At 50.5% G+C, this 19,574-nt stretch overlaps 2 protein-coding genes across 2 annotated transcripts; both read right to left on the reverse strand.

Moving 5' to 3' along the window:
* Window positions 1-4,379: 4,379 nt before the first annotated feature.
* Window positions 4,380-5,252, reverse strand: LOC129132107 (uncharacterized). Its single transcript, XM_054651106.2, has one exon. The coding sequence runs from the start codon at window positions 5,250-5,252 to the stop codon at window positions 4,380-4,382; it is 873 nt and encodes a 290-aa protein (XP_054507081.2).
* Window positions 5,253-11,444: 6,192 nt separating this feature from the next.
* LOC129132106 (uncharacterized) lies at window positions 11,445-15,168 on the reverse strand. The gene is made up of 2 exons (XM_077191901.1): window positions 15,002-15,168; window positions 11,445-13,325 (listed from the first exon to the last, which is right to left on the reverse strand). Exons 1-2 carry the CDS (start codon window positions 15,166-15,168, stop codon window positions 11,525-11,527), a joined length of 1,968 nt encoding a protein of 655 aa, XP_077048016.1. The 3' UTR covers window positions 11,445-11,524.
* Window positions 15,169-19,574: the final 4,406 nt, after the last annotated feature.

Genomic DNA, 19,574 nt, shown 5'->3' on the forward strand with positions numbered 1-19,574 from the left:
CAGGCCGTGATTCCAGGATTTTCCGTCCTTCCCAGGTGATTTGTTTATCTCAGCCTGCCCATCCCTCCCTGGGATAATTACCCACAGCAGATTCCAGAGCCTGGGATCGTTCCCGCATCCACGTCCGGAGCCCTGACAGCTCCAAAATCCCCGGAATTCTGGAGAAATCCTTCCTCCACACCAATTCCAGAGGGCCCATAACTCCAGGGGGAATTTTGGTGCCCAATTTTTTTTTTAATTTCTGCCCCTGGAGCCTGAATCCACATTCTCATGGAATTAATTCCAGAATTTCTTCCGGGATTTACCTGTCAGGGTTCAAAGCTCTGGGATGTGGAGGATTCCCAAAAAAAAAAAAAAAATCCTTGGAATTTTTGTCCCTGGAGGAATCCGGGCTCTTCCAGAGGCTCCTTCAGAGGTAGGTGATGGCTTAAACTCCTCAAATTCATCAAATTCCTGGTTTTCCTACAAAGATTCTTCTGGAAAAGTCCAGGGGATTCCCATTATTTATCTGATGGGGATTTCCATGGAGTTCAAATGGGGTTTTTTTTCAGAAAATTCCCAAAGTTTTTGGGTGGGAAAACAGAATTGGAGTTTCTTCTTCTCAGGAGTGCTACAAAATGGGGGTTTTGCACCAAAGAAATTCCGTGGCTGGTTGGAAATTGGGAGAAACAACTTTTTAGGGAGAATGGGCTCGGTTTGGATCATTCTGGTGGGAAAATAAGGAGGAAAAATGATTTTCCTCCCTTTTTACCCCATAGAAAATAAATTTGATTTATTAATAATAAAATTTTGGGGGATAAAAAAGAGAAAATCCCAGGTTTTCTCTGGTTTTTAATGGAAAAATACGGGTAAAATATTGCTGAGCATCCTGAGCCTTAAAATCCCTTTCCATCCCAAAACACTCCATGATTTTAAGACAAATCCCACCAGAATTAAAATTAAAGTGACTTTTATTGTTATTGACAGTTAATTGATAATAACAACGTTCCAGCAGAATTTTATTTTTTATTTTAACAAGAATTTCTAAGCGTTGACTCGCCCCAAATACCCAACAAAATAATTCCCAGCAGGGAATGTCCCTTTGGGATTGTCGGAGCCACAAAATCCACATGGAAACCCCCAATTATTTATTTCGTTTTCCAATCATTTATTTTGATTTCCCAATTACTAATTTCAATTCCCATTTTCCCCAAATTATGGGATGGAAGGGAGAGAGACACTTACCAATATTCCAGGAAGGAATTGCTGGGAGTGTCCGGGGGAGCCCCAAATCCCTGGAGTTTTATAAGAACTCCCGAACTTCCAGGAAGCTGAGGCAGCCTTTGGGCGCGAGGCTTTAATTGCCCTCCCCTCATGTGTAATAATCTTAATTACTGGTAATTATTTTGGGGCTGTTTACCCGCATGATTCCCTTTTTCCTTGGGGATTTTTGGAGTGGAACGGGAATGGGAATTTTTGTTGCATCCCCCATATTCCCATTGGGTTGGTTTTTTTTTTTTTGCAAAATAAAGTGAATTTTGGAGGGGATTTTAACATTTCTGCCTGGATTTTCAACCCTGGGATGGTTTGGGTGGGAAGGGGATTAAATCTCACCCTGTTCCAACACTTTTCCAGGGACAGGGATGCTCCCTCACTCGAAGCCCCATCCCAATTTTTCCTTGGGTTAAAAATGCCTCAAGGCATTAAATATTAAACCTTAAAAAACATTTTTAAATTTAAAAAAAAATTAAATTTTTTATTTAAAATTTTAATTTAAAAGTTTAAAAAGTTTATGATAAATAAAAACGTTCCATTAAGAAATTAAATGTTAAAGACTTAAATATGAGGGAAAAAATTTAATCCTGTGGGAGCTGGAAAAATTTGATGAATTTGGTGGAGTTTTGCTGATTTTCTGAGGATTTGGGTGAATCCCTGGAGCTGAGAGAATCCCAGAATTCCAGAACTGGTGTTTTATGGAACTATTTGGGAATTTTATGGAATTCCTTGGGTAATTTGGGAATTCTTCAGGCGGGAAGGGATCCTGCTCAAACCTGGCGCGGGATTTTCAGGTTATCTCTGGAATATCCCCACTGAGGGAGATCCCAAAATCCCCTGGACAACTCGTTCCAATAGAAATTCCTGGGAATCCATTCCTACCCCTGGAAATCCCCCCCAGCCTGAGCCGGAGCCAATTTTGAGGTGATTTTTTTGAGGAGAAATCGATTCTTTTCCTTCATGAATATGCAAAACACCCGGAGTTAGGCTGGAGAGCAACATCCTGTTTGTTTGTGGGATTTATTCCATGCAGGGGGGAATATCCCAGAGCTGCTCCGAGCCCCCAGGGCTTTTCCTGGGATCATTTGTTATTTATATCACAAGGAGAAAACACTTTGCATGCGCAAATCACTCGCGAACAATCCCGAGGTGTTTTGTTGTGTGGGAACCTCGCTGTCGGGATTATTTCCCTCATCCCGTCTCAAAGGACAATCCCACAGAGTCTCTCCTCTCTCTTTTCACAGAGTTTTCAAAAAAAAATTCAGGGTTTGAATCCCTCCTTCCAAATCGAGGCCGATCCCAGGGAGATTTCTTATCGGGATTATGATTTCAGATTGGAATAGGATTATTTATGATTATAATTTGCAGATTTTTGGGAATATATGATGCCAGTTTGCCTCCTGCAAACCGACATCAGGAACCTGGGGTGGGAGCTTGGATTCCCTTTGATTTCTGGAAGTGAGAACTCCTTTGGGAGTCAGGAATGGGATTTTCTGGAATTAGAGAATGGGATTTTTTGGGATGAGGATGGCATTTTATGGGACTCGGGATGGAGTTCCCGGCGCAGTTCGCCTCTGTGGCCACCAGGCGGCAGCACCGCCCCGCGGCGCTCTTGCGTCCCCGTCGCCTTTTCCCGGTCTCGTGACTTTTCCAAGGGCAAATCCCGCCCGGAAAACCTCGGGATGAGGGAGGGACAGGGGAGCGAGAGAGCCCGAGCACCATCCTCGTGTGGAAACGTCGGAATTACGGCAAAATTTCGCTGCTTTGAGACACCGGGGTTTATTTTGTCACCTCAACACGGCGCCGTTATCAGCAGCAAATCCACGGAATCAGGAGCTCAGATTTTTACAATTTCATTTTCCTGCTGATCCATCCCCTCTTCCCCATTTGTTTTCCCTCCTGCTGGGAGGAAAGACTGAGGGAATTGGGAATATTCAGCCTGGAGAAGCTTTGGGGTGACACCACTGCGGCCTTAAAGAGGCTGCAGGGAAATTGGGGAGAGATTTTATTTTTTTTTTTTTTTCCAAGGGTCTGGAGTGCCAGGAAAAGGGAATGGGTTCAGCTCGATGGGAGGAAGTTGAGGTTGGATACTGGGAAGGAATTCCTGAGGAACATCATCCCTCCACCCAGTAAATCCATGGTAGCGAACCCAGCCCTAAAATCGTGATTATTTCCCTTATTTTACACAAAGGGAGCAGGGTAACAACAGGGAAAGGGGTTTTTTCCCAGCAGTAGGAATTAGAAACTGTTTAAAAAGATGGAAAATAATTCAGGCAGAGAGCAGGAATCAGCTGTAACCTGAGTTTATTGTGAGTGGAATTGATCCCACAACATAAAAACAGGGTGCAGACGTTGTCACGAAGGTGTTGGGGTGAGGCTCCAAGTGGCTCAGAGCTTCTCAGCCTCTCCCCAGCACCTTCCTGCTGCTGGAAAATCCAAATCTGGGGTCGAATAAAATGGGGGATTCGCTCTGTGAGCTGAACACGGGGACAATATGGGGGACCACCAGGCTTGGGGGGCAGGACTGGGAATGGAGGGGGGATCACCCCAAACCTGGGCTCCCTGGAGAGGGGGGATCACCCCAAACCAAACCGGGGTCCATGGAGGGGGTTACCCCAAACCTGGGTTCCAAGGGCAGGGAGGAATCACCCCAAACCTGGGCGTCAAGGAGGGGAAATCACCCCATGGGCATCACTCCAAATTTGGGCTCCCAGGAGGGGAAATTACCCCAAATTTGGGCTCCAAGGAGGGGAAATCACCCCAAACCTGGGCTCCAAGGAGGGGGGATCACCCCATGGGCATCACTCCAAATTTGGGCTCCCAGGAGGGGAAATCACCCCAAATTTGGGCTCCAAGGAGGGGAAATCACCCCATGGGGAATCACCCAACCTTGCACCCCAAGGGGGGTATCACCCCATGGCCATCACCCAAAATTTGGGCTCCAAGGAGGGGAAATCACCCCAAACCTGGGCTCCAAGGAGGGGGGATCACCCCATGGGCATCACCTAAAATTTGGACTCCAGGGAGGGGAAATCACCCCAAATTTGGGCTCCAAGGAGGGGGCATCACCCCATGTCGATCCCCCCGCCCCTGGGCTCCATTCCCGGCTTTTCCGCACCCCTCCCTCACCAGAGCCACTTGGAAGCGCTGCGGCTTTTCTTGGAGTGCCCGGAGCGCTTGGCCCCGGCCGGGACCAGCCGGGAGGGTCTCGGGGTGCCCCGGGGGTGGTGGTGGTGGTGGTGGTGACCGCAGCGGGACTTGCTCAGGTGCTGCGCGGAGCAGCTCCTGCCCTTGCTCCCCTCAAGCTGCGGCGAGCCCTTGGCCACCGTCCGCAGCGGGGGACGCTCCTCGGTGACCTTGGTCACACTGAGCTGCTGCTCCGCATAGCAGCCCGTGCCGAATTCCTGCGTGGGGTACCCCTTGGAGCAGCGGTGCGGGGCCACCCCGGCCAGCTGCTCCCGCAGGAAGGAGCGGGGCACGCTCTGCTGCGGGGGACACTCGGTGCCACCGCGGAGGGGCAGCGAGTAGCAGCCGCTGAGCTCGGCGCAGCGCGGGGGACACGCGGCCGCCTTGCGCGGGCGGCACTCGGCGCGGCAGGAGGCGGAGGAGCCGCGGATGCCGCACGGGGGGAAGCGCAGCCGGCCGGGCTCGGGGCAGCGCGGCGCGCACGGGGGGAGGCTCCGCGCCGCGCGTTTCTGGTCGCTCCGCGGCGCCGCGGGGGTCTGGGGGACAGCGCAGCCCCTGGGGCTGGGCAGCAGCCGGGTGGTCTCGCAGGGCTCGGGGTAGAGCAGGAGGCATTTCTGCACCAGCGGCTGGCACGGCAGCAGCGACACGGCGGCGGCTTGGGGACAGCTCTGCCCCCAGCGCGGCGCGGGGCCCTTGGTGATGCTCAGGGGGTGGCAGGTGTTGGCGAAGGGCTCGGGGTGAGCCTGGCACGGAGGGAGGAATTCGGGGAGGAATTTGGGGCCCGGCAGGCAGCGCTCGCCGGGGTAGTGCATGGTGGAGCGGGGCTCAGAGCTGCGGGAGAGAAAAAACGGAGATTTTGGTTTAAATCTTTGGGCGACGAGACAGAGCTGAAATTCTCCAGAGCAGGAATTCTCCAGAGCAGGAATTCTCCAGAGTAAGAATTCTCCAGAGCAGAGATTCTCCAGAGTAAGAATTCTCTAGAGTAGAAATTCTCCAGAGTAAGAATTCTCCAGAGTAAGAATTCTCCAGAGTAAGAATTCTCCAGAGCAGGAATCCATTTCGATTTAGGTGAAATGTACATCTTTGAGTTGAGTCCGTGGTTAGAAACCAGAGCTATTTAGCCTGGCTGCGAAAGCCGGGGCTCAGAGAAGCTGCTTCAGTGAAGGACAGAGAAAAGGGGCAGGGGACACAGAGGGACACAGAGAGAGACAGAGACACTGCTGTGAGAGCAGCTCAGCCTGGCCTAGGAACCCTTTCTGACAAAGAAGAACCAGCAGCAAATGTCACGCGAAATTCGTAAAAATGAATATGTATGAACCTATCGTGAAATTGTGCGCATTTGTATCTGAGAGGGGCATAAAAAGGGACCCGAATTCCCAAAAGTGCCCACGTCATTTTAGTGGAACGATTCCCACACGCGTCCAGCGCTGCCATAAACACACCGGCTTTACAACTTTCACAGAGCTGCAGAGCTCTTGGTTATCTCCCCAAAACACTGATTCAGCACCAAAACTCGCCCCGCTCTCCCCGCTCGCGGCCCGTGACTCAAAGCGGGGCGTGTTTGGGAGGGGAGAGAAAAAAAGAAAAAAAAAATCCCGTCCTTGGTTCTGCTCTCTCAAAAGCCTGAAAAAAAATCCGGATTTTCAGCCAGGCCGGTTCGTGCCGCCCTCCAAACCGCGGCGCTTCCCCTCCCGAGCTTCTTGGGCGACTCCCGAGCACCTCGGGGCCCTCCCTGGGTTCGCCCTTTCAGGTTGAGCGGCCTTGAGATGAAAGAGGAGCCAAAATTCCGGGTGTGGCCGCTCGGTAATAGCCGGGTGCGGCCACAAAGCCACGCCGAGGCTCGGGAGAGGTTTGGGGCTCTCTGGAGCCCCGATCCCACGGGGATTTGGGGTCTGGAACGGGGCAGGGGCAGCTCTGGCTCCATCTCAGGGCAAATCCCATTTCTTTAGGGAATACGGCAAAATATGGGGTGGAGGAAAGGGAAACATCAAGGCAAAACCCCCAGGTGGATAAAAGGGTTAAATATCCCAGATTTGGGGTTGGAAGGGACACGGAGCAGGTGATGCAGGGCTGGGAATGGCTCCAGCTTCGCTGATTTTTGGGAGAATTACACCAAATAAATCAGCCCCCGCTGCTGCGCCAGTTTTCTCCTCTGAAAAGTTTCCCTTTTTCCTTGGAAATCGCAGGAAAAAAAACCCAAACATCCCGCTCCAGAAAAACTCCAGTTTTAGGGAGCTTTCCCGGGTTTAAACAGGATTATTTTGACCCAAAATGGTTTCATTCCAATATTTTTTGACAGTTAAACATTAAAAAAATCTACACTGTAAATTGTTAAAAAAAAAATTAAATTCGACATTTTCTTGGCACCCCAAATTCCCATCATTCCAGGATTTAAGGTTTCACCTTCCCGAATCCTAAACCAGGACGGAGTCACGTGCCCGGCTCATTCGTAAATCTCGTTATCATCACAATCAAAAACAATCATTGTCCAATAAAAACAACGCCGGGAAAACAAAGGCAGCAATTACCACAACACCAGAACAAAACGCCTCTTAATTAGGGGGAATTGTTCGCACCTCCCACTCGTTTTTAGGGGGTTTAGCCGGGAATTTTTAGGAACTGGGGGTTTTTCCCGTCTGGAATTCCGTCAGTTCCTTGCTCTGGTCGGGAAAAAAAATTAAAAAAAAAAAATAAATTCGTTTGTTTAAAATTCCGTAAAAGCAGCAGGGAATTCCTCTGGTTCTTTTGGAGGAGCTGCCTCGGCTCTTCCCATCCCACACCCGATTCCTGCTGGGATCCAGATTTACGGAGCCAAATCCTACGCGGGAAAAAAAGCAGGAAACACCCCCCAAAAAAATCCCATTCCCTCTGGAATTTCTTCCCCATTTTTCCTCAGCGCAGCTCCCGCCGGAAGAGCCACACATCCCCAAAAAGGTGGAGAAGGATTCGGGGATAAAAAGGAGAATTTTGGGAATTCCAGGACTTACCCAGCTCATGAGGGGAAAGAAGAGCCGGAGAGCAGCGCCCGGGAAAGGCCGGGGCCGGCCGGGTTTTTATGGAGCCCGGGAATGCCCCAGGGAATTTTTGGGAGGTTGGGTTTGGCTTTAATTGCACCCCAAACCCGGCCACGTGCGGCTCCGGCTCCCAGGGATGTCCTGGATCACCGGGAGCGGAGAGGATGGGCCAGGAAAAACAGGAAAAAAAAAAAAAAAAACAAACACCTGGAAAATCAGAGATCCTCACGGGTGCCAGATTTTCCCAAAATCCCAGCCATAACAGCCCTTTTCACCCCCCCCAAAAAAAACCCTAAAAAAACCCCAAAAAACAAACAAAAAATCTGAAGAATCAAGGATTCTCAGTGGTGCCAAGTTTTCCTGGAATTCCAGCCAAAACAGCCCTTTCCATCCCCCCAAAAAACCCAAAAACCCAAAAAAAACCCACAGTAAACCAAGGATTCTCAGGGGTGCCAAATTTTCCCGAAATTCCAGCCAAAACAGCCCTTTCTATTCCCCAAAAAAACATGGAAAACCAAGGATTCTCAAGGATGTCAAATCTTCCTTAAATCCCAGCTGAAACAGCCCTTTCTATTCCCCAAAAAAAACCCCCAAAACATTGGAAAACCTCGGATTCTCGGGGATGTCAAATCTTCCCAAAATTCCAGCCAAAACTGCCCATTCTACTCCCCCCCCCCCCCAAAAAAAAAAAAATTAAAAAAGTCCCAGTGGAGCCCAGCCAAGGGAAAAGAAGGAATTCCTCATTCCCAGGGGAGCTGCGGGCAGGAATCCCTTTGAAAATCCATCCAGGAAGGACTCGGGGCATCCCATAATTAGTGGGACACTCGGATTCCTTCCCAGGGATCCAGGAGGGATCATCGGGACGGCTCCCAAAAATTCCCGGTCACAAAGGGGGGGGAAGGGAGAGGCCTCATCCCAAAAAAACCCAAAAAATTCCCATTTCCTGCTCCTTTGTTCCCTGTTTGTCCCACAAAAAAAAAAAAAAAACAAAAAAAAAACAAACAGGGAAAATGAGCAGGATTGGGAATGCCAACTTTGGGAGTCACTTCTGCACTAGGGAAGGGCCTGGAATTTGGGGTTTTGGGGTTTTTTGAGGGGTTTTTTTGGTCCCTTTTATATGAATCCGACACTTTTGAATTGATTCAGGTGGGGTGCCTGAAAAAAAAGGGAATTATCATGGAAAGTCCTCCTTGGAAGGGATCAAATCCAACTCTGGGCCCTGCTCAGAATTCCCAAAGTTCCCAAAACTGGGAAAATGCTCCTGGAGCCCTGGGAATGTCACCATGACCGGAATATTGGAATATTTAAATATTGGAGTATTTGGAGTATTTGGAGCAATATATGGGTATTGCAATATTGGGATATTGGAATATTTGGATATTGGAATATTGGAATTTTGGAATATTGGCATTTTGGAATATTGGGATACTTGGATATTGGAATAGTTGAATACTGGAGTTTTGGAATATTGGGACATTTGGATATTGGAATATCGGATTATTTGAATATCGGAATAATTGAGTACGGGAGTTTCGGAATGTTGGAGTATTGGAATATTCGAATATTTAAACATTTGAATATTGGAGTATTTGAATATTAGATTGTTTGAATATTAGATTATTTGAATATTGGGGTACTTGAACAGCGGAATTTCAGAATTTCGGAACATTTGGAACATCAAGCTCCAAATGATGACCCACGACCTAAATCTCCCGTTTTATTTCCTGCTTTCCCAGGAGCCTGGAGGCAGCCCCGCGATTTCCCTTTAATTTCCCGGCCGCACAGGAAATCCCAGGGGCGCTGGCGCCGCTTTTCCAGGCGGATCCCAACATTCCGAGGGCTCAAGGGAGGAACCCGAAGGCAAATCCCGGCCCCAGCCCGGATTCCTCTCACTTTTATGGATTCTCCCTGCCCTGAACAACAACAACAACAACAGCAGCACTGAACTTTTTAGTGCTGGATTCCCTGACCTGGAATTTTGGGAATAAACAGGCGTCGGAGCATGGCTTAGTCCGGGTTTTATGGGAATTCCTCGGGAAGCTTGGGATCAAGGAGAGCTCCTAATTCCTGGTTGTGTGTGTGCCCAGCGCAGGGAGCGGGGCATTAACGTGGCGGCCTGGCATTAAAAATGTCCTTAATTAACACCCCAATGTCCTTAATTAACATTTGTGAGGCCCTTTCATCTCCCAGAGGCTCCTGGGAATTTGGGAATGGGGGGGGGTGTCATTATTCCCAATTAAACGCTGGGGAAACTGAGGCACGGCTGAGTCAGGGCCAACCCCGTCCAAAACATCCCCAATCCCGGCGGCCCCAAAAATCCGGGATCCACTCACCAGAGGAGGATTTTCTGGAAGGTTCCGTGGGAAAAGCCACAAGGCCACCCCGAGATGGGACAGCCCTTCCTTCCAAAGGTCATGGAGGAGCTGGGAATGTTGGGAATGTTGGGAATGTTGAGACCCCAGAGCCCCTCCAGGATCTGCAGGGACAGGACACAGGGAATGGGGTCAGGGGGGAATTTGGGGGGGATTTTGGGAAGGAAATTTTTTTTTTCCTGTGAGGGTCCCAGGTTATTCCATGGATTTCCCTCCCCTGGAACCACTTGGGACAGGGGAAGGTCCCTGCCCATGGAACCGGGGTGGGATTTTTTGGGATTTCAGGTTCTTTTCCATCCCAAATGGTTCCAGGATTCCCTGGGCCAGTTTGGATGGGATTTTAGGGATAAATCCTTCCCTGGCTCAGATGATTCCATGGATTCTCCATCCCTGAGAATGTCCAGGGCTGGATTAGAGCCATCTGGGATGGGGGATGTCCCTGCCCGTGAAATGGGACGATTTTGATGTCCCTGCAACCCAAACCATTCCAGGATTTTGTCCTGATTTTAATCAGATCCAACAGGTCCCTGAAACCAAAACCATTCCAGGATTTTGTCCCAATTTTAATCAGATCCAACAGGTCCCTGAAACCCAAACCATTCCAGGATTTTATCCCGATTTTAATCAGATCAAACAGCTCCCTGAAACCCAAACCATTCCAGGATTTTGTCCCAGTTTTAATCAGACCCAACAGGTCCCTGAAACCCAAACCACTCCAGGATTTTGCCCCTTAGTGTTTGGGGCATCCGGAGGGTTGGATTGTGGGACCAACCAGATTTCCCACATTCCCTGCTGGAAAAAAAAAAGCCCCAAACTCCAAGGAAAAGGCGGCAGCGGGAGCTCCCAACACTCCCGGGAGCTCTTGGACAACTCCAGGTGGCACCGGGAGGTCACCAAGGCAGGGAGGGGCAGGACAAGATGCGGGACAGCGTCCCCAGCCCGGCCACACCCTCCCGTCCCCTCCGGCCACCGCGTGAGCTCCTGCTCATTTTCCTGATGATGGGGCTCAGCCACGGCTTTACCCAGCCTGGATTTTTAATAAATAAATATCTTATATTTAATAAATACTTAATATTTAATTATTATTTGATATTGAACAAATATTTGTTATTAAATAAATATTTAATATTAAACAAATATTTAGTATTAAATGTTTCCATTAAATATTTTTTCTGTTAAATAAATATGTCTATGAAATATATATTTCACATTAAATAAAGATGTCATGTTAAATAAATATAATAATATTAAAAATTTATAATGTTAATTTAAAATAATAATAATATTATTATATAAATATTTCTTTAATTAAATTTAAAAAAACACCAAAAGGCAGAAACCCAAGATTTTAATCCGAGGTCAGGCAACAACGTTTATTTAAGTTTATATATATATATATATATGCAAAATATTCATATATTTCTGTAAATAAAGTTTGTTTTCCGTGCACATCTTCAGCATAAGGAATTTAATTACCTTTTTAATGAAGCATTTATAAAATAACCTTGCAATAAATTTAATTATTTCGAAGAGGTTTCATTTCAAGTTGTGGTTTTTATCTTAACCAAAGAATAAAAACTTCAGGAGGGACATTTTGTGGAATTGCTGTTGGGGGACTCAGCGGGAGTCATGGGGTTAAAAAAAAATGGGAATCGTGGCCACATTCCCAGGGATTGTCCTCGTCACACGCCCTGGGGGTCACCAGGGCCACTTGGGGGCCGAGCAGTATTTCTTGGAGTGGCTGGAGATCTTCACTCCACCGGACTGCTGGGGGACACACTTGGTGGCACTCTGCTGGGGGACACAAACTGTCCCATGTTGCTGGGGGACACATTTGGTGGCACTTTGCTGGGGGACACATTTGGTGGCACTTTGCTGAGGGACACATTTGGTCACACACTGCTGGGGGGCAACAATTGTCCCATATTGCTGGGGGACACACTTGGTGGCACTCTGTTGAGTGACACTCTTGCTCACACACTGCTGGGGGACACATTTGGTGGCACTTTGCTGGGGGACACACTTGGTCACACACTGCTGGGGGACACCAATTGTCCCGTATTGCTGGGGGACACACTTGGTGGCACTTTGCTGGGGGACACACTTGGTTACGCTCTGCTGAGGGACACAAACTGTGCCACACTGCTGAGGGACACACTTGACACTTTGCTGGGGGACACACTTGGTGGCACTTTGCCGGGGGACACAGACTGTCCCATACTTCTGGGTGACACCTTTGGTGGCGCTTTGCTGGGGGACACACTTGGCCATGCCTTGCTGGGGGACACATTTGGTCACGCTCTGCTGGGGGACACACTTGGTGGCGCTCTGTTGAGTGGCACTCTTGGTCACACATTGCTGGGGGACACCGATTGTCCCGTATTGCTGGGGGACACACTTGGTGGCACTTTGCTGGGGGACACACTTGGTGGCACTCTGCTGGGGGACACAGATTGTCCCATAGTGCTGGGGGACACACTTGGTGGCACTTTGCTGGGGGACACATTTAGTGGCACTTTGCTGGGGGACGCAGATTGTCCCATAGTGCTGGGGGACACATTTGGTGGCACTTTGCTGTGGGACACAAATTGTCCCACTCTGCTGCTGCTGCTGTGGGACACAAATGCTGGCCCCGCCGGTGTCACACTGCTGCGGGACACACTTGGTGACACACCGGCCGTGCCACTGCTGGGGGACACCGGCGGTGACACTCTGCCACTGCTGGGGGACGGGCGCTGTCACCCACCGGTAGGACACGCCCCGGGCCGCGCGCTGCTGGGGGACACAGGTGGTGACACACGTGGGGACGCCCTGCTGGGGACAGACGCTGGTCACACACTGCTGGGGGACGCACCTGGTGGCACTCTGCCGCGGCAGGACGCCCTTGGCGGCAAACGGCGGCCGCGGCACGCAGGTGGTGACACACCTGGGGACAATCTGCTGCTGCTGGGGGACGCACTGGGGCGGTGGCACCCGCAGCTGCTGCGGCACGCACTGGGTGACGCCGGTGCCGCCCGCGCCGCCCGCCAGGTGCTGCTGCGGCACGCAGGTGGTGACACACCTGGGGACAGTCTGCTGCTGCTGGGGGACGGGCAGGCAGTGCTGGGGCACCCGCAGCTGCTGTGGCACGCACTGGGTCACCCCCGCCTGGTGTGGCACGCACTGGGTCACCCCCGCCTGGTGTGGCACGCAGCGGGTGACACCCAGGCCGCCGGTCGCGCGCTGCTGAGGTGGCGCACACGCTGTCACCCGCCTGGGGACAATCTGCTGCTGCAGGAGGCGCTGGGGCACGCAGGGGGATGGCACGGCCTGGGTGACGCTCTGCTGGTGGCACACGCTGGAGGACGCGGCCCGCTGCAGGGGCACAGCCTGGCCCGGCACAGCCTGGGGGACGCAGGTGGTGGAGTGCCACCGCTGAGGCGGGAAGGGGACGCCAGGAGACAGCGCCACGGGGTCCTGGTGGAGCGGAGGGAGGTGCTGGTGCAGGTGGCAGGACATCCTGGGGACACGTGGCAGGACTGGAAGGACACGGATGGGGTTGGAGTCAGGTGAGGTTTGAGGTCCCTCCCACCCCAACCCACCTGAGGGAGCCTCTGGTCCCCAAACCTCGGGGACATGTCCCAGCTGTGTCACAGTCCCAGCTGCTGGAGGCCTCAGGGACATCTTGGGGACACTTGAGGGACACGGTGGCGTTGGAATGAGGTGAATTTTAGGGTCCCTCCCCACCCGTTTGGTGACACCCAAGGACACCTGGACAGGTGAGGTGCCCACACCTTGGGGACACGTCCCAGCTGTGCCACTGTCCCATCGTGGCCCCAGCAGCACCTGAGGGACCCAACCCCTCGTTTTTAACTCTGAACCACAACCTGAAACCAAGTTGGGGACATTTGTGGACACTCAGCACTGAATGTCATGCAAAAAAATCCCCCAGTTAATTCATTTAATTAATTCATTAATTAAAACCTCCCTTACTCCCAAACTCCCCTTTTTCAGGGGCAAATCTGGGATTCAGGCACTCAGCAGTGAACCCCAAGAATCGTCTCCCACTCCAGCACAGAAATTCCAACCAATCCATTTTAAAGTCCTCTCCCAGATTGCATTTTTCATATGGGAAAATCAGGAATAAATCTGAATTTTGTAATCCCAGAATTGCAGAGTGCTTTGGGTTGGAAAGGACAACAAAGATCAACTCAGCCCCTGCCATGGGACACCTTCCACTATCCCAGGTCACTCCAGCCTGGCCTGGGACACTTCCAGGGATGGGAAATCCATGGAACATCCTGTGCCGGGCTCTCCTCACTCTCACAGGGAACAATTCCTTCCCAAACACAACCTAAATTCCTTCACTTTCACTTTTACCCCATTCCCCCTTTTCCTGTCGCTCCAGCTCCTGATGGAAAGTCCCTCCCACCACCTTTTCATGAAGGGGATGCTCTCCCTGGAATCCCACCCCAAAACGAGATGGTATTTTTCCTAAAACCACCCCAGATCTGTCCCCGGAATCCACCAATCCCACCCCAAACTGAGGTGTTATTTTTTCTAAAACCACTCTGGATCTCTGCTTGGAATCGACTAATCCCACCCCAAAACAAGCTGGTATTTTCTTCAAAGCCACCCCTGATCACTCCTTGGAATCCACCAATCCCACCCCAAACTGAGGTGTTATTTTTCCTAAAACCACCCCAGATCTCTCCCAGGAATCTGGAAATCCCACCCCAAAATGAGCTGGTATTTTTTTCCAAAAGCCACCCCAGATCTCTGCTTGGAATCCACCAATCCCACCCCAAAATGAGATGGTATTTTTCCTAAAACCACCTCAGACCTTTCCCTGGAATCCACCAATTCCACCCCAAAACGAGCTGGAATTTTTCCTAAAACCACCTCAGACCTTTCCCTGGAATCCACCAATCCCACCCCAAACTGAGGTGTTATTTTTCCTAAAACCACTCCAGATCCCTCCCTGGAATCTGGAAGTCCCACCCCAAAACGAGCTGGCGTTTCCCAAACCCACCCCAGACCTCCCCAAACCCAATCCCCAACCCCGCCCAGCCCGGCTTTGGAAACCTCTTGTGATGGGGAATCCTCTCCGAGCCGGCCCACCCGGCCCACCCCGCTCTGGCAATCACCAAATTTCCCCCTCTGGAATTCCTCCAGAGGCTCGGGAACCGGACTCACCCGACAGCTCCCGGGGGCGGGAAGAGCTTCCAGAGGCGACCGGAGCGTCCCGGCTCCGCCGGAGCTTTTATGGGGCCGCCGGAGGAGCCGCCGGGTCCCGCCGGCCCCGTGGCCCTCGCGGAGTGAGTCGGAGCCGCCGACTCATCCCGGACAATGAGTGGTTCCATGTCAGCTTCCCAGAGCAATTACCTGGGGATAATTAATCCTCCCGTGGCATGCGGAGCAGCAGCCCCAGCCCCGGGGCTGTTTGTGGGGATGGAAGCGCTGGATGTGTAGGAATGGGTTTTCCAGGGGGGGGTTTCCCATCCCTGGGGGGCTCACGGGGGCGGCCATTAAAAACCTGGATTTGGGACAGGATTTCCATGGCATTTGGGACAGGTTTTCCATGGGATTCTCCAGCTCTGGGGTTTCATCTCATCCACCCCGCAGCGCCCGGATTTTTGGGGTTGTTTGGCCAAGGTTTGGGTGTGGATTTCGATCCGCTGAGAGAAAACAGGAAAACAAATTCCCCCTTGTGGTGGGTGCAGCTCATTATCCATCAGAACCTTCATTTTTTTTAATTAAAAGCTCCCAGTTCTCACCCCGCCCTGTGGTCCTGGCTCGGTGTTGGTGTCACCAGGGCTGGGCATGGCTTTGTCCTGGTCCCTCTCAGCTCTCCTTGGGATCACCAGGGAGGAATTGTCCCTCAGCTCCAAGCAGGAAGGGCCTGGATTCATTCCTGGATTCATTCCCGATGGAAAATTCCAGAATTAAAGGAGGATTTCGCCCTCTCTGCTTCCTCCCCCATGTGGGGCACAATTACCCAAGAGCTCCCAAACTTCCTGATTCATTTTCGTGTCCGAAACATTCGGGGCCCTTTCTCCTGACCACAAAAACCACCTGGGTGGGGCCGTTTCTCCGAGTTCACAAGAAACCCCGATTTTTAATAAAAAAAATTAAAATGTTCAGGCCCTGACGCCTCCCTGTGGGTTTGAGCTCCGTGTTGGTGTCACCAGGGCTGGGCTTTATTGTGTCCTGATCCCTCTGAGCTCTGCTGGAGCCAGCACGGCCAAATTGGCCTTTTTGGGGTTTTTTTTGTGTCACAATGAACCCCTAAAAACACTGAGCAGATTTTTAATGAGTTTAAAAAACCAATCTTCTGGTTTTTGGGGTTATTTTGTGTCACTATGAACCCCTAAAAGCACTGAGCAGATCTTTAATCACTTAAAAATATTCTGTGTGTTTTGGGGTTTTTTGTGTCACTATGAACCTATAAAAGCACTGAGCAGATTTTTAATGACTTAAAAAAATCCACCTTCTGTTTTTTGGGGTTATTTTGTGTCACTACGAACCCCTAAAAGCGCTGAGCAGATCTTTAATCGCTTAAAAAATATTCTTCTGGGTTTTGGGGTATTTTGTGTCACTATGAACCCCTAAAAGCGCTGAGCAGATCTTTAGTGACCTAAAAAAAAGGGAATTCCTGGCTTTAGGAGTTTTTTAGCCTCTGGGAGAGACAAGGAGGTGAATGCCTGGGGAGGGCGCACGGGGCTGCAGGAAGTTTATCAGCTCCTGGAGCTTTTGGTCACCTCTGGCTCCGGGTGTCCCCGCGCGGGTCCCGGGGCTGTCACCTGTCCCCAGAGCTGCGGGAATGTGGCCCTGGTGACTCTCAGGTGACCGGGGCAGGTGAGGCACAGCCCTTGCACAACCGGCCGGGCTGCCACCCGAAAAGAAAACTTCCTCCGAAAAATCACGCGCGACTTTCTCACTGGTTCGGCTCCTTACCTCACACAGACCGAAAAAAAAAAATCCTCGTAAAACCGGGAGATTAATTTTTTTAAAGTCATTAAAAATCTGCTCAGCACTTTCACGGATTCATAGTGACACACACAAAAAAAACCCAAAAAAACAAACAAACAAACAAAAATACAAAAAAAAAACAAAAAAAAAAAGAGAGAGACGATGGATTTTTTAAGTCTTTAAAAATCTGCTCAGTGCTTTTAGAGGTTCATTGTGGCACAAAAAAAAAAAAAAAAAAAAAAAACAAAAAACAGAAGATGGATTTTTAAAGTCATTAAAAATCTGCTTAATCGCTTTTAGGGGTTTATAGTGGCACAAAATAACCCCAAAAAAAAGAGAAGGTGGATTTTTAAACTCATTAAAATCTGCTCAGTACTTTTATGGGTTCATAATGACAAAAAAAAAACCCAAAAAGGCCAATTTGGCCGTGCTGGCTCCAGCAGAGCTCAGAGGGATCAGGACACAATAAAGCCCAGCCCTGGTGACACCAACACGGAGCTCAAACCCACAGGGAGGCGTCAGGGCCTGAACATTTTAATTTTTTTTATTAAAAATCGGGGTTTCTTGTGAACTCGGAGAAACGGCCCCACCCAGGTGGTTTTTGTGGTCAGGAGAAAGGGCCCCGAATGTTTTGGACACGAAAATGAATCAGGAAGTTTGGGAGCTCTTGGGTAATTGTGCCCCACATGGGGGAGGAAGCAGAGAGGGCAAAATCCTCCCTTTTTTTCCAGGAATTCTCCATCAGGAACGCATCCAGATTTTCCTGGTCAGCTCTGGGCGTCCGGCTCCACCTGGACCACGAGGACGTGGCTTTGTTGTGGTTTCTCTCCCGCAGGAATCCTTCCTTTGATCTGGAGCCACAATTCCCCCGCGGTTTTCAGCTCCCATTTTCGGAGTTTGGAACCTCCCTTTGACCAAAGCGAGCAGTTCACATCCACATAAATATAAACCATAAACAGATCCCGTTGATTTAAATTTCTATCGATTTCTCCAGGTCTGGACGGCGGCAGGTGGGGCACCAGCAGGAATTTCCACCTGGAAAAGGTGGCCCGGCATTGGAAGGCGCTTCCCAGGTGGGAATTCCTGGAGCGGGGCTGATTTTCCATCTCCTGAGGTCTCAACCCAACGCATCGAAAATTCACCTTTTTTTTTTTTTCTTTTTTTTTCCCTCTCCCTTCTCTCTCCTTTTGTTCTGCTGCCAGAGTTTCTATTTCTGGAGCAGGGAGGGAGCTCTGCATTCCTGGAGCCTCACCCTCCAAACCCGCGTTCCTGACTTATTAAAGGTGGGGTGGAGAATCCCCGAGGTCCCACCGGGCTCCTCCTCCCTCCTCCAAACCCCTCCCTGCTTTAACTCCTTTCCTCCACCTTCACCTGGTGGGCTGAAAAGGGCGGAATTCCAAAATCCCTGAAAAGAACTCCAAGATTGTGAAGTCCAAGCTCGATCCCCACCTGGACACCCAGAAAAACGTCCAGGAATTCCTCGGACACCTTCAGGGATGGCCACTCCGAACCTCCCTGAGCCCCTTCCAAAGCCTTTTCCATTTTCCAGGAGGAATTTTCCCAAATTTCCCACCCTGGCACAGCTCGAGGCCATTCCCTCTTGTCCTGCCCCGTTCCCTGGGATCAGATCCCAAATCCCCCCTGGCAGATCCCAAATTCCCCCCGGTTCCCCCCTTTTCTCCAGGCTGAGCCCACCCCGATCCCTCAGGATTTTCCAGAACCTTCTCCAGCTGCTCCAGCCCCGTTCCCATGTCCCTTTTCCACCAGGGGACAGAGGTCCGAGCGTCACCCGAGTGTCACCCGAGTGTCCCCAGCCACCAGAGCGCAGCATTGGCCCGCGCAGGCGGCTCCTGGAAAATCCCTTGGGATCCTCCCTCCCTCCCTCTGTGTCTCCAGGAAAAGTTTTAATTTCGGGTTTGGCTCAGCCCAGCCCCTCCTCGCCGCTGGATCTGGGAGGCCGCGAAGTGGATCCAGGCTGGGAATGCTGGGAATGTTGGGAATGTGGAGACCCCAGAGCCCCTCCAGGAACTGCAGGGACAGGACACAGGGAATGGGGTCAGGGGGAATTTGGGGGGGATTTTGGGGAGGAATTGTTGCCTGTGAGGGTCCCAGGTTATTCCATGGTTTTCCCATCCCTGGGAGTGTCCAAGGCCAGGCTGGACAGGGCTTGGAGCAGCTTGGGTCCCTGCCCCTGGGTTGGAACTGGATGAGATTTAAGGTCCCTTCCCACCCAAACCATTCCTCCACTCCAAGCCATTCCATCATTCCAAAACCATTCCATGATTCCAAACCATTCCAAACCATTCCACTACTCCAAGCAATTCCAAACCATTCCAAAACCATTTCACGATTTCAAACCATTCTACCATTCCAAAACCATTCCAAAACCATTCCAGGGTTCCAAACCATTCCACCATTCCAAACCATTCCACCATTCCAAACCATTCCAAAACCATTCCATGTTTCCAAACCATTCCATGATTCCAAACCATTCCAAACCATTCCAAACCATTCCAGGCACGGGGCAGAGAGGGAAGGGCAGGGAGCAAAGGAAACGTGAGGGGACGAGCAGCGATTGTGCTCAGAGTAATTTAATTAATTTGTAATTAAAGAGCTGCACAGGAGCTGCAGACAAGAAAACTTCTCTCATGATGAGTAAATTCCCAATTTGGGCGATTTAACAGCACTCAGGGCAAAATGAGAATGAAACTCCTCACCTGAGTCCCTCTTGCTTCACCCTAAAAGGGTTTTATTACTTAATTAACTCTTGGTTTCTCTAATTAGGAGTTCTTTGTTC

This window comes from Agelaius phoeniceus, chromosome 31, assembly GCF_051311805.1.
Source record: "Agelaius phoeniceus isolate bAgePho1 chromosome 31, bAgePho1.hap1, whole genome shotgun sequence".
NCBI classification, from domain to species: Eukaryota; Metazoa; Chordata; class Aves; order Passeriformes; family Icteridae; genus Agelaius; species Agelaius phoeniceus.

Excerpts from the sequence above, each read along its gene's own strand:
- LOC129132107 (XM_054651106.2), bottom strand. The coding sequence starts at position 5,252 with ATGCACTACCCCGGCGAGCGCTGCCTGCCGGGCCCCAAATTCCTCCCC.
- LOC129132106 (XM_077191901.1), bottom strand. The coding sequence starts at position 15,168 with ATGGAACCACTCATTGTCCGGGATGAGTCGGCGGCTCCGACTCACTCC. Across the intron at positions 13,326-15,001 it reads CCGCCCCCGGGAGCTGTCGG|GATGTCCTGCCACCTGCACC; the intron begins GTGAGTCCGGTT and ends ACGTGTCCCCAG.